Source organism: Leuresthes tenuis, unplaced genomic scaffold (assembly GCF_036924035.1).
Source record: "Leuresthes tenuis unplaced genomic scaffold, fLeuTen1.0.hap1 SCAF_16, whole genome shotgun sequence".
Classification (NCBI taxonomy): domain Eukaryota; kingdom Metazoa; phylum Chordata; class Actinopteri; order Atheriniformes; family Atherinopsidae; genus Leuresthes; species Leuresthes tenuis.
Genome location: NW_027325370.1, coordinates 30774305 through 30789764, shown reverse-complemented (window position 1 = coordinate 30789764; position 15460 = coordinate 30774305). Strand labels below are relative to the sequence as shown.

General features: G+C 40.8%; 1 protein-coding gene across 2 annotated transcripts in view; it reads left to right on the top strand.

The window, feature by feature from the left end:
- LOC140272136 (ephrin type-B receptor 2-like) overlaps positions 1–15460 on the top strand; it is a 70816-nt gene that overhangs the window by 28858 nt on the left and 26498 nt on the right. For both annotated transcript variants that reach the window (XM_072367485.1, XM_072367484.1), the window contains exons 2-3: positions 990–1054; positions 6620–7304. In XM_072367485.1, the coding sequence (XP_072223586.1) occupies positions 990–1054; positions 6620–7304 (750 nt within the window). The remainder of the gene's footprint in view (positions 1–989; positions 1055–6619; positions 7305–15460) is intronic.

The window sequence follows — 15460 nt, the reverse complement described above, 5'->3', positions numbered from 1 at the left end:
AGGTGTGACAGATGAGCTCCCCCAGCAGTCTAAGCCTATAGCAGCTTAACTATGGGATGTTTCAGGATTACCTGAGCCATCCCTAACTATAAGCTTTATCAAAAAGGAAAGTTTTAAGCCTAATCTTAAAAGTGGAAAGGGTGTCTGCTTCCCGGATCATCTTTCTTTCCTCAAACTTGCAGAGGGAAAATGTTTTACTCAGAAATGCACTGTCACGTGAATTAGTTAGGATGAGTTGGATACACAGTTCTAACAGCCCGGTTTGACCTGAAATGGGTTCTTCTCTGAGGTGGGTGCATAGTGTGGTGATTATAGACATCCGTCAGAGGCTTATGGAGGTGATGACAAAGAGAACAGATGTCACCAGTCCAGCAGAGGGGCTCTCGTTGTGTTTGGTGCTTAGCAGTCACTCAGAATGAAATGAGCACAGTAAAAAAGGCGAGGGGTTGTCGTGGGTGTGTTTTAGAAAGCAGTTGGTTAGCAGGTCTAGATCAGTTTGAAAGAGTTGTAACAGTTGTTGTAACAGAGAATATAGGAGTTGGAATACTAAAGGGATTCGGAGCTTCAACCAACAGTAGGTTTACATCGTTCAAATCAGTGACACTGAAGCAGGGGTTTGTCTTTCTCCTCTGTTCTACATTTAAGCAGAAAGAAAACGTGAAAAGGTGTTTCTGAATAGTTTTCCCATAGAATAGTTTTTCAAAATTCACAAATTGTGGCTCCACCATTTACTAGAAACGACATGAAACCTTTCTGGATTGGTTCGCAGGCAGCAGAGCACAGTGAGACAATGACATGTTTCACCATGCTCTTTATCACCTTAATTCATCATTCCCAATTTCACTAGTGAATAGTAGATCATATAGAACCTTTTTTTTTTTTAAAGTTTCAAATATTTCCCTCTGTAAAATGTCACATAGTAAAGTTTCTATCAAGAAAATAACTGATATCTTGAATACCCCCAAAAATATTTGTTTTGTCTTCTGCAGAAGTACTAATGGACTCAACAACAGCAACAGCAGAGCTGGGCTGGACCATCTACCCATCACAGGGGGTGAGTGGAACAATCCAAAACACCAGAAAGCAAGCAAACAGAATTTTGTTCAGTATATATGATGGCAGTCAGGCCTTATGTCTTAACATTTTTAGCAGGCATACAAATGTTATCTGTAATGTGGCAGCATCAAAGAAAAAGAAAACAAGTTCATGAGGGTCTCAGTGTCAGTAGACCATTTGTGAATTCTGATCTCTTCTGCTAATTCTCATTATCACTCTCACTGCAGGATGTAAGGAATCAGCTGTTAAAATACATTAGAAGGTTTTTGGTACAATTTCCTCAACAATAGGATTACATTGTTGTAATCCATAGTATTAACCCATGGTTGTGTTTTCCTGTTTTGTTGCATTATTAAACTGATATGTTTTTGGATTTCATAGAATAAACTTTCATAAAGTAGTCGAAATTATTCAAGTTAAAAAAAAAGACAAATTAACTGCAGTCAAGTGTGAAATCAAGTATTCATAAGATCTGAAGCCATATTTGAAAAATTCTAAGATCCCTCTCAGAGAACCCCTAACTTAGCTTAAAAATGTACTACTATCATGCCAAATCTTAACAAATGTCATCTTAAGATACTTCAAAGATACAGTCCAATTCAAGCCAATTACAATCCAATTCAGGAGAAATCTCAGAGCAACTCTGAGCAAGGAAAAGAGAAAAGCTATCATCGTAGTGAAGGGGCAGGGCCGAACCTGCTGTTATGCTTGATAGACTGATATATATATATATATATACATACACACATATGTAATAAAATGTTTGAATGTTTTGTCCTGTGACTACTTATAATTACTTGAGACATGACTTAGATCGATTGACAGGTTTGTGCTGTGATGTGAGATGACAGGTATTTCAACATCAGTCTTTTGGAGGTATGACTAGAGGTTTGAGAGAGGATCTTATGCTCCTTATAAAATATGAAACAGCGTGAAAGATTCAAATCAGTCACCGGACTTCTGGTGTTTAATTGGGGGCTATTGAGGCCTCAGATGTCAATGGTCATGTGATTACAGAGCTTTGGACTTATAGCGCCTGCCATGGTGCAACTGGTCGAGGAGGTGGTGAGCAGGATGGAGTTTGTCTCTGATGATTCCCTCAACTCTGCCCTAGCAGCATAATGTGTAAGTGTCCTTTAGTGAAGGGAGGGGCAGCTGATGACAAACAGCATGTTTGTATGCTCTCAGTGGTGGAGTGGTAGAAGGTCATCTGCAGCTTCTCACTGATGTTGTTCTTCCTGAGCACTCTCAGGCCTTCTTGCCTTCTTGATGACAGACATGGTGTTTGCAGTCCAGGAGAGTTTGGCAGACATCATGGTGTCCACAAAGGTGAAGGTGTGGACCGTCTAAAAGCAGTCACCCTTGATGTCGAGAGGGTGTGGATCTGCCCTGTGCTTCTAGAAATCCAGGATAGTATATTTCGTCTTTGTGGTGTTCAGAGCCAAGTTGTTTGCCAAGTACCACTTGGACAATTTCTGGACCTCGTCCCTATAGGCAGACTCATCTCCACCTGAGATCAGTCCCACTACTGTCATGTCGTCAGCAAACCTCACTATGGTGTTACTGATGTGGGCAGATCTGCAGTCAGAGGTGGAGAGAGTGTCGAGTAGTGGGCTCAGCACACCCTTGAGCAGAGGCTGTGCTCAGGGGAGGAGGTGGAGGAGAGATGGGGTCCAAGTCTTACTGTCTGGGGCCAGTTTGTGAGGAAGACCTCAATCCAGGAGCAAGTGAGTGGGGGAGTCCGAGCTTTACTGACCAGGATGTCAGGGATTATTATGGTATTGAAGGATGAGCTCTCGTCGATGAACAGCATCTCTCCCAATGTTCCAGGAGGCTCAGTGTGGTGTGAAGGGTGATAGTGATGGTGTTCTCCGTTGACCATTTTGCTCTTTAGACAAACAGGTGGGGGTCAAGAGAGGGAGGCAGGCAGGCTCTGATATAATTCAGGACCAGTCGCTGTAATCATTTATTGATGACAGGCGTGAGTCCAACTGCGTGGTAATTGTTAAGACTATTAATGTCTGTTTTTTTGGGTGGCAACAGACTTCAGATAGGCTGCAATGTTGGCTTATATCAGGGAGACTTTGGAAATTGTGGTTAAGGCAGATTATCCTTAAAGTTTTATGAACCCAAAAAACACAGGACAAGGACATATAGTATTAGCTTAAGACAAGGATGTGAAACACTGATCCAACAGGGAATAACTGAAATCAAGGGGCAAATGTACTGAGGGAGTGACGAGGGAATCTAAGACAGGTGGGGACCAATCAATAATCCAAGTGTGACACAGGAAAGGAAGTAAAATTCAACAGAATAAACATAAACTACTAGATAAAACAGAAAGTAACCAAAGACCAACAAAGAAAACCAGAACAAAGGAACATTCAAAACACAATATGATCGTGCTGCTCACAGAGAATTGTGACAGAAGCGAATCATCACTGCTGCATACTTTTATTTTCCCCGTTCTGACATATCTTAATAGTGATTGTGACTGACTTTATGACATCTTTATGACATCCTCTGATGTGAGCACATCTTTATTTAGATTTAGTCACAAACTTGGCAGCCTCTTTGTTTTTAAGACAAAGCTCAAAAACATTTCTTGCACTAATTGTTTTAATATGTCCTTTTTGTTTTGCCATTCTTTCTTTTATAACATATTTTTACATGTTTTATCTGCAAATAGTGTGGTCATTATTTTACATTTTTTAGATTTGTTTCATTTCTTTGTTTGCGTCCTTGTAATTGCTTTATAAAGCATTTATAAACTAGCATATTGCTTTAACTGACTGATTTATTCATAGACAGATCTAATCCCTGTACGATCTAATCAGAAGTATTTAAACATCTTACTGTAATTTTTTTGTCTGCAGAACATCTTTGTTTTTTGGTTATTTTTCTTCTGTGCTTAAAACTCCTTCACCCTCCTCCAAACAGTTTTTCATCTTAGGAACTGTTTTTAGGTGTTAAGATGATTCTTGAATGATTCTTATCTTTACTATAATATACACTTTAATTTTCAGGGGAATTACCTAATATTCTAAGAATGTTCTTAGAAATGCATCCCTAAGAGCAACTCTTCATAGAAGATACAATCCAAATATAATTCATTCAATTCCAAATTGGTCCAAATCATACATGTCAGACCTGAACTTTAAAGAGGACTCAGATGCAGAAGGATGAACGTTAAGCAGACTTTATGAATATCTCCAACCTCCAACACTGAGTGATAAAATAACAAGCTATGAAAATATTTTCTATGTAATCTATAAAACTTCAGAAAGAAAGAATCTAATAAACAAAACCTCTCTGAATAAAGGAGGAAATAACCCTAAAAGAAAAGAGAAAAAAACAACATAAACTCTCTCCGCTAAGAGGAGGAAAACCAAGTCGGTACTAAACAAAACAAACTAAATGCACTCCTGAAAATTGGAGGCTCTACAAACTCCAAAAGGAAGCTATCAAAATGGCTATGAAACATGAGACTAATCTATGAAAATTACAAACAAAAAAACAATCACTCACAAAGAGGCAAAAGAGTTCTGACTTAAGAACTTGGAACGAGCAAGGCAAGGACAACTATGGCTGTGGTGGGTTTGGGTGATCGACAGAACGAAACACTCAGGCACAAGACAAAGAGACGCAGACTATAAGGCACATGAGGGCAAAGGGAAACAGGTGGACCCAATCAGGAATCAGGGAAGATAATTGACTGGTGACACATGAGGAAGAGCAAGTGACCTGAAACAACAGGAAATAAAATAAAACAGGAAATGGCAAGACAAGACAGAAACCCAACTTGACCTCACAGCGGTGTGACACTACAGAACCAATTAAAAAAAAAAAGCCTTGCTAAGGAAACCAACAGATTGCACCAAAAATTCCCAAACTGAGTGTGTATGAGGCGACTGTAGAGAGAAACAACTACCTTTTAATGCTGCAGCTTTGAGAAGACAGAAAAGAGGGGGAAAAACACCATAACACCATTCAAAGGATACCTGAAACACAAGTTAATGACCACAATAATGTCACCTGTACATAAAATCAATTGAGAAATTAAACAGGGGGAAAAAGAGAGCAAAGTTAGGAAAGGTGTGACAGATGAGGTCCCCCAGCAGTCTTAAATCTTAATCTAATCTTAAAAGTGGAAAGGGTGTTTGCTTCCCGGACATTTACTGACAGCTTATTCCACAGAGAGGGGCCTGATAACCGAAGGCTTTACCTCCCATTCTACTTTTAGAAACTCTGGGAACAACAAGTAAACCTGCAGTTTGGGAGCGAAGTACTCTGTTAGGAAAATATCTTACAATGAGATCTTTAAGATATGATGGAGCTCGGTCATTAAGAGCTTTATATGTGAGGAGAAGAATCTTAAATTCTGTTCTGAATTTAACAGGGAGCCAATGAAGAGAAGCTAAAACTGGAGAAACATGATCTCTCCTGTTAGTTCTCATCAGAACTCTGGCTGCAGCATTTTGGATCAGCTGGAGGCTTTTCAGAGAATATGTGGGACGGCCCAATAATAAAAATAATTACAGTAGTCCAATCTTGAAGTAACAAATGCAACTTAAACCAGCCTAATGCAGTTCCTTTAATCCCAATAACATGTTCAAGTCTCTGTAACAGAATGCTGTGATCGATCGTATCAAATGCAGCACTGAGATCCAACAGGACAAGCACAGAAACAAGTCCGCTATCAGAGGCTAAGAGGAGATCATTGGTAACTTTCACCAGTGCTGTTTCTGTGCTATGATGCACTCTGAATCCTGACTGAAACTCTTCAAACAGATTATTTCTATGTAATTTTTTAGTATTTCTATCACAAAGTTGAGCTGCAACTATTTTTTCAAGAACTTTAGACAAAAAAGGGAGATTGGATATAGGTTGATAATTAGCCAACACTTCTGAATCAAGAGTAGGTTTTTTAAGTAAAGGTTTAATTACAGCAACCTTAAAAGTCTGGGGTACATATCCTGTCAACAAAGACAGATTGATCAAATCCAATATGGAAGTATTGATTAAGGGGAAAACCTCCTTGAACAGTCTGGTTGGGATTGGGTCTAAGATACAAGTTGATGGTTTAGAAGAGACTATTGCTGTTGTTAGCTCAGAAAGATCAACTGGGCAGAAGCCGTCTAAATACAAATCAGGTTTGAAAGATACTTCTAAACCTGCTCTACTTGATGATACATCAGTGACAATAGTGGGAAGGATTCCATTAATCTTCTCTCTGATAGAAACAATTTTATTGATGAAGAATCTCATGAAATCATCACTGCTGAGAGTTAAAGGAATACATGGCTCATCAGAGCTCGGACTCTTTGTCAGCCTGGCAACAGTGCTGAAAAGAAACCTGGGATTATTCTTATTCTCTTCTATCAATAATGAATAATAAGCAGTTCTAGCTTTACGAAGGGCTTTCTTATACGTTATTGAACTATCTTCTCAGACAGTTTTTAAAAGCCTAATGTGATTAAAAAACGCTGTTCATTTCAAACTGTTTGTAGTTTTTGTATGTGATTAACATTATCTGTACTTTTGTTTCTTTCCTATCTTTTAGTGGGAAGAAGTCAGTGGTTACGATGAAAATATGAATACTATTCGAACATACCAGGTATGCAATGTCTTCGATAACAGCCAGAACAATTGGATACGCACTAAGTACATCCGCCGCCGTGGTGCTCAGCGCATCCATGTCCAGATGAAGTTTTCAGTGCGTGACTGCAGTTCCATACCTAATGTCCCTGGCTCCTGCAAGGAGACCTTCAACCTATATTACTATGAGTCTGACTCTGATGTGGCCACTAAATCATCCCCTCCCTGGATGGAGAACCCTTGGGTGAAAGTGGATACTATAGCTGCTGATGAAAGCTTCTCTCAGGTTGATCTTGGTGGTCGCATAATGAAGATCAACAGTGAAGTTCGAAGTTTTGGGCCTGTTTCACGTAGTGGCTTCTACCTCGCTTTCCAGGATTATGGAGCCTGTATGTCTCTCATTGCTGTTCGAGTCTTCTACAGAAAATGTCCACGCGTCATCCAGAATGGTGCTGTCTTTCCTGAAACCCTGTCTGGAGCAGAGAGCACATCTTTGGTGGCAGCCAGGGGAGTGTGTGTTCCCAATGGGGAAGAGGTGGATGTACCCATTAAGCTGTACTGTAATGGTGATGGGGAGTGGATGGTTCCAATTGGGCGCTGCATGTGCAAAGCTGGGTATGAGGCACTGGAGAATGGTACAGTCTGCAGAGGTAAGGAAGCCATCACTTAAGCCTGACAGCTGCTGCCATATGACACTGCTGGGGATTTTTCTTAGAGATTACTTATTACAATTTTTATTTTATTTTTCAGTGTAAAGCTTTGGCTGGTAATACTGGCTTTTCAACCTTGTGCAAACAGACAAGTTGCTCCATTGTCACTGTAACGTTCCAAAGAAATGCAGTATGCAGGAAGTAGCCAGAGTTAAAATAAAAACATGTAATTAAATTAATTATAGTCATCAGATAGCAAATAAGATTTTGATAAAAACCTGGTCCACATCTACAGTGTCCTATGGCCCAATTTGACCTTGAATAACAATGTTGACTCAGGGTTAGTGTGGCTGCCAAAACTCAGCCACCATATATGGCCAAAGTCTGTATTTTGGCCCACGCCTGGTACTAACAACACATACTAACAACACATACTATGTCGAAGCCAGTTTGTCGAAATACAGCACATGTTTTCACCCAGGGTAAGCTCACCACATAAACCTTTGGGCCACAACTGGTCCACATAATAACTTCCAGTGCTACAACTGAGCAATCAGATTAAGCCCAAATGTGTGTGCTTTCTGGGTCTTGGAATCAGAAATGAATGATGGACTTTTTGAGCAGACTTGAATGCACCAATTATGACACTCTCCAGTGTTTCCCAGTGAACAGGGGCGGACTGGTAATCTGTGCGTTCCGGAAAAGTGCAGAACGACCATCTGGTCTACGGCCGTTGGCCCTGTTCAATAACCAAAATCAGTGAATGGGTCAGCCTTCTGCAGACCTGACCCATTCATTTGACTCAGGTGTGCTGGAGCAGGGAAACATGGAAAACACGCAGGGCAGGGTGAGGACCAGGGTTGAGAAGCACTGGACTAGAAACATCCAGCAGGTTTTCATGCAAGCTCTGACTAATTTCAGTTGAAAATATTTAGCAACTTTGTAAGTCTTTTTTCTGATCCACATCATTCTCATTTTAAAAACATTAATCCTACTGAGGTCATTCATTGTGTCTGAGTGATAACTCAGACATGATGTTAATTTTAAAGAGAAACCTTTTTCTTACATAGGATGACACTTCCACTGATCGTCTGTAGAAAAAGGTCACTGGCTCTTTTAACTAAACTGTCCACTCTCAAAGGCTGAACTGAACTTGTGCTTTATGTTAGCTTTTAGCTACATTTTCATTGAGAATTATAAGAAGTTTAGTGTGAATTCACTTTTTATTTTATTCTGTTCATCTGGCTGCCAGGAGTACTGTACTCACTGTATGTTAGATATGAGTCAGTTGCCTCTAAGGTCTACAAATCTCATATGACAGTTTTTTTAACTGGCTTTACTTAATAAATTCTTTACCTGGACTTTAATTAGCCTGCAATGTGCAAATAGAGCTGTGTCTGTCGAGAATAGACTGCTCACATGGCAGCTCCAACAACTTCAACTGCTGTTGAAACCCAGGGATCTTTACAAACGTACAATAACGTAGATATTTGGCCCTAAAAATGCCCCAGATTTTGTCATTCTCTTTCCTCTCCTGGAACTAGAGCAGAAAGTTGACCACTCCTTTTCCAATTCTTATGAAGACATTTGGTCAGGGTGAAAACAGCCCAGACCAAATGGCCTGGTTGTCACAGCACATGAGAACCTAAACCCAGGAACAAAGAAGCAGGAAGCAGTCTGGTGACTGAACAAGAACTTTATTTAAAAAACTCCAAAGGTACCAAAGGAGAGTATCCAAAAGGAAAACAAATGACTTGCCAAGGACTGAGGTCGGCCTAATTACCACAATGAATGTGAGGCAATCTGACCAAGACTGATTGCTCCTGTAAAGATTTCCTGATGAGGGCAGATGAGGAGCAGATGTGACAGCAGGAGCAATCCAGACTCCACCCAAGGCTCCAAAGAAAACCTGCCCAGCCCCACCTAAGACTCAGAAACCAAAAACAACAACAACAGCCAAGCATGATCGTGACAGTGACACTGACAAAGTGTTTTTATTTAAGCTGTTTGGGTCAATACCCAACACGATTCGCAATGAAGGAGTAATATAACATGCCAAATGGATTGATTCCCACAGCAGTTCACTTCAACATGGCGTTTTTATATTCACTAAAAGTGAAAATTTGAAAAAATATATTTAATTTCAATTTCAAATATTCATTTCAAATGATTAAACATTATGGCCCTAAAGTGGCTCCATAAAAAAAATCCGATTCGATCATCAACAGGAAGTGGAAGGAGACGATATTACTGTTGTTGTCACCGCCGTCAGAAAGAAACAAACAACGGGATGGAGAATGCGCCGTTGTGCATCGTCTGTGCCATAACCAGCTCATCACAGATGTAGAGGGACGCAGCTTCATCTCGCTCTGCGTTCGCCATCTTTCTGAATGCCTGAGTTTGTTGTTGTTGGTGCTGAAGACGTCAACAGGAAGTGGCTCTATTAGCGATAGTTGAAATGGGTACAGCGCCACCTATCGTACCGGTGTATGACATGCTTTGTGCCAGTGATTCCATTCATTCACCGCCATATATCCAAGGATAATTACCCTCAGATAAGGAGCATAACCCAACTGTAGCTATAATCCAGTTAATCCATCATGTAAACCCACTGACAGACACTATCTGCTATTTACAGCAATCTCTGTGCTTTGGAAATGATTTGAGGGACTCTCTCCCACTAGACTTGTCCCATAACTTATTTGAATGACATTAAGATAACAACTAGCAAAAAGCTTCCCGTGAACAAACTAAGTAACCTATTTTATGTTAAAATGGAGGGAGAATCCAGACCAAATGTCTCTTCCTCTTTATCAGGACATGTAAATCAAAGGTGACACCTATCTGCCTTTATCTAACCAGACAAGAAACAGACCTTCACTTTCAAATGGATTTTTAAAACCTTTGTACAGGTTATTTAAGGTTTTCAGGTTTAAGGTTTTGATACCTTTTTCATGATCATACTTGGTATAATAAGGAAAAAATCATTATTTAGGAAAATTACTGACTTTTCTATGTAGCCACATTGCCACCTAGTGATCTGTAGCACCGAGTCATTAAACCTAAGTTAATTCAGTAACCAGACATTTACATGAAGTAACTCAACTGTAAACCGATGTTCCCTGCTGTCTCTTTTTGTGCACCATTGTTAAACACAGGAAGATAACATTGTTTGATTCTTTATTCATATGTCGTCATTTTAGAGAGATCCATCTGGATTTGAGATGTATTCAAGATCCACACCCGTTATTTTAGTTCAGAGTATGTTGTTTATGTCATGTCTTTTCATTTCACATGTTCATTCCATGTCTTTATTTTTATTTCTTAACAATTTATGTTTTTTTTTTCTCAGAATCCTCTGAACAAATGTATGTTAAGACAAAAGAATGGACAAATTGAGTTTTCTTTGTTTTTATCAAACTCTTAACAGTGGAGTAAAACTTCTACTTTACATGCCCAGGCAAACACCATGATGCTTTCAGGCATATTATTGGCTGATAGTTGATTTCTAAGCCTGCGTCAGGTCCCACCCCCGTGAATCAAATTCAGGAAACCTGCCATAAGAAGAGAAAACGAGAGAGAGGAAGACATAGAAAGTAGAACTAAGTAAAAGAAAGAGAAACGTTTTTTTGTTGTTCATTTGTCCGTTGTTTTATCTTGTCTCCATGTCTGTTTTTCGTTGCACATTTTAACCTCTGTTGCTGCATAAGTTACCACACAGTAATAGTTTTTCCTGCAAAGAAAACCAGCGTAAGCTTGTCAACTTTTTGTTGATCTTTTTTGTGAGGTTCACCTCACCAGAGTTGGTTATTTGACCAAACAAACAAGCCAACTCCAACACTCAAGTGAACATTCACCATTGTGTTATTTTTGATGGCGACATCTTGATATCAACCCTGCGTTTCCTTGGTGACGAGAACCCCCAGTGGAGAAGAGAGACCTACCACCACTTCACAAGCACCTTGAAAGTCCATGGAAATTCATCCAGAACCAGAAAGAGTACAGAAAGAGTCCCAGAGACAGCGGACCCAAGAGAGACTCTCTTGGATACAGCTGGCCATCGACCTGGTGTGTTCACAGCTGACTAAATGGGCTAAGTGCCAACCAAAGTGAGGTCCGCCATCTTCTTCTCCTTTTCGGACGGAACGGCGGTGTCGAGAGAATTTAGTATTAAAAATAAAAAATTACTTCAGAGTGATAAATAGTGACTAAGATTAAGACCTAATTTTAGCAATTCCAGTACATTTCTCCAGTCTCTTGCCCCCTTTCCAAACCATAAAGTGTTCCTTATACCACCATACATAGTCCACACATTTCTCCTGTTTGAACTTTAAGATTTATGTTTTTGGTTACATATTTCAATAAATAGTCTAAATCTATTTAACAAGACATTGTTGAATGTTTCTTTAAGTGATTTCAGTCCATTCAAAAGAGAACCCATGAAGTAGCCCTGTGAGAATTTTCCTTCTGCCGAAGGATGCCGTCCCTGTTATTGAGTTTTTTTTATTCAATAGTGTGAAAGCTACAGGAGCTCTCTGGGTACTCTAGCTTTCTCCTACGATCCAAAAACAGGAATGTCAGGTTAAATGGCCATTTAAAATTATCCTTAGGAGTGGGCATGCATGGTCCAGGATGTACCCTGCCTCTAGCTCAGTGCAGCTGGGATAGGCTACAGCCCATATGGATAATGGATATGTTCTCCTCAGTTTGAAAAAAACCCATCTTTGTCCAGACGAGAAAGTTGAAATTATCGTTCTGGTCCAGTAGTTGGTGATTACCCCTACATTAACAACATAGTGAGCTGATTCTACTTATTAGGAACCAAATCAGTTGTTCAAGCAGTGGCAAAACCAAAATCCAAATGTGATTAATTTAGTGTGGACAGATGCTGAACTAGAGTTAATACTCAGATTGACATCACAAGGAGAGTGATGCCCAGAAAACATCAGAAAACTGGTATATAGGTAACATGGTTATTATTGTCAGTACATGCTTATTACAAAAAAAAAAACAAAAAAAAAAACACACTTGGTCTTGGTCAAGACACTAGGTTTGTTACAATCACCAGCCCATCTTTTGTTTTGGTCATTCTTCTCCTCTCACTCTGCTCATTTCCTGCTCTCTGCATCAGTCACTATTTACCTGATCAGTCTCACCTGTTCCTCCCCCTTCTTAAATTGCTCATTTCTATCGATGATTCATCAGCCAGTCCCTTACATGATCTTACCTCTAGCAAAGTGAAATTCATCTCCAGAAGCCAAAGAAGCTTTCTAGCAACTTACAGAATGTCAATTCATTGTGGAGGTTGATGCTTCAGATCTCGGAGTGGGTCACCACGTGCTTTCTCAACGTGCCAAGAGTGACAATAAGATCCATCCAGGTGCCTTTCCTCTTGCCACCTGTCCTCTGCAGAACTAAATAATGACATCGGAGACAGAGAGCTTTTTGCAGTTAAATTGGCATTACAGGAGTGGCGCCATTGGCTTGAGGGAGCCGAGCAACCTTTTATTAGTTCTGACTGATCACAAGAATTTGAAATACCTCAGATCCGCAAAATGCCTGAACTCCAGACAAGCCCGATGAGCATTGTTCTTTGACTGGTTTCAGTTCCTATCACCCTGGCTCCAAGAATACTAAAGCAGATGTTCTTTCTAGACAGTTTGACCCTGCTGAATCTGAGAACACCCCAAATGATATTCTACCACCCTCAGGCCATCTTGGGGTCACTCGCATAGATATTGAGAACGAAGTACTAGGTTCTCATACTCCCTCAGCCTGCCACCTGACTGACTTTCTGTAGACTGACCGTCTACGCCCTAAAGGGCTTGAATGGTGCCATTCCTCCCGGGTCTCATGCCATCCTGGCATAGCCCGTACCCGCTTTGTGGTTCAGCAACGTTTCTGGTGGCCAACTTTAGTATCCGACATCAAGGAGTTTGTAAATGCCTGTCCGGTCTTTGCCCAATTCAAGTCCTCAAGACAATCTCCAGCTGGCCTCCTTAGACCTCTTGCTGTTCTGCATCGCCCTTGGTCCCTCATATCTCTTGACTTTGTCTCTGGTCTTCCCCCTTCTAATGGCTGTACCACCATACTCACCATTGTTGACCATTTTTCTAAGATGGTTAATTTTGTTCCCTTGCAAAAGCTCCCAAGGAAGTCAAGGAAACTGCGGACATGCTTGTCTCCCATATCTTCTGGCTCCATGTCATTCCACAAGACATTGTATCCGACTGAGGTCCTCAATTCACAGCCAAATTCTGGGCTGAGTTCTGTCCCTTGCTGGGGATCTCTCTCAGCTTATCTTGTGGTTTTCACCCACAGTTCAATGGCCAGACTGAGAGACTAAACCAGGAACTGGACACTGGCCTCCAAGTTTTGTGCTCCCAGGACCCTGCCTCTTGCTCTAAGAATGTGGTTTATGTCAAGTATGCCCATTTGCAGGTGGTGTACGGCTATCAACCACCACTCTTTGATGTTCAGGAGAAACAGTCTTCTGTCCCATCTGCCCAGGCTTCTGTTTAGTGGTGCCACCTGGCATGGAGATGGCCCATTCTGCTCAGCTTAACACTGTACAGTCTTATTAATGGCGCGCTAATAAAAGTTGCACGCCCGCCCCTGATTTTAAGTATGCTGTTACAATCACCAGCCTATCTTTTTGTTTTGTTCATTTCTGTCTCTGCATTAGTCACTAATTACCTGATCAGTCTGACCTGTTCTATGCCCTTCTTAAGCAGATCTACCAGCCCAATTCATTGCCAGTCTGCTTTTCTGACCTCAGTTAGCATTCTGTACCTGACTCCCGACTTCAGTTTATTGTTCCTGTTCTGGACCTGACCCTAATAGCTGCTTGTGGACTCCACTTGTCTGTGAGTTCATAGAAACCTGATCCCTCAACTATTACCTTTCTTGGATCTCTGGATGTTTAGTGTTTTTGGATTCTGTCACCTGTTTACCCTTGGATGTTCAGTGGATCAACCATGTTTGGATCCTGATTCTGTTCTGTTCCACTCCTGGAGTATTGTGAGATCTCTGATGGCTATTGTTTGGGTCTATGCACCTGCCTCACCTGACTTTCTGCCCTGATTCTTTCTGAAGGAAATAGGATTTCAAGCACCCTGTTTTCCTCTTTATCTCCCCTGTCATAACATGTGTTCTCATTCATGCAAACCAGGATCCACAGATCTTCCCAGTAACCTGATCACTGTTTGGTCAAATCCCCTCTCCCACTAGTCTTCGTGCCTACTCACTTCTCGGAACTCCAGCTGCAGCATCACAACCCAGCCCTTGTACGTTTTTTAATCATCCATCTAGTTCCCCATCTTTCACTCCCACATGTGAGTTCTCTACCTTCTGGTCCAACTGTTACCTGGTTTGAATTCTGACTAATGCAACTCTGTTTAGACTCTGCTGGGATTATCCATCTCACTAAGTCATTGTTACTCCTGTTGGCCACAGTTGGATCCTGCTCAATAGTTCCTGAACTCATCTCTAAACTTCAAATTCTATTCAATCCATTACCCTTTACTTCTGTGTCACTGGCATTCTCTGAGTCCATCATGCTCAACTGTCACAGTGTTCATCAGCATGTGAGTTTGTGTATTGCAAAAAAAAAATGTAATTGCTCAATTAAAAAGAAATAAATGGAGCTTTTTCATGCAGAGTAAATCAATATTTGCAGTCTTGTCAGGACAGAGATGTTTTTTCAAACTGAGGGAAAATAGACGTATATTGGGTCAGATGTGTAGTTCTGACAGTAAAGCACAGAGGTGAGAGTGTGATGGTATGTGATGATACAGCCTGTTTTACAAATCCCACATTTCACAAACACCCGACCTACACCCGCCCAGGACCAGACTCAGAAAAATGGGGGACAGGTCCTTTCAGGCTGCTCCACATTTACAACAGCCGATAATGTAAAACAACCTACTGGTGACGTATAAGTTCATTATCTCCCTCAGGCTTCCCCAATGTTATCGGTGCAGTAGACTGTACCCGTATGCATCCAGGCCCCTGCTGGACCTGTGGAGGCTGACTACATAAACTGAAAATGTTTCCATAGCCTAAATGTACAGGTACGTATTTGGGATGATTGTCCATAGACTGAACTGGATTTCTCATTTGGAAAAACACCACATCAACCTCTTTGAGTAATGCTG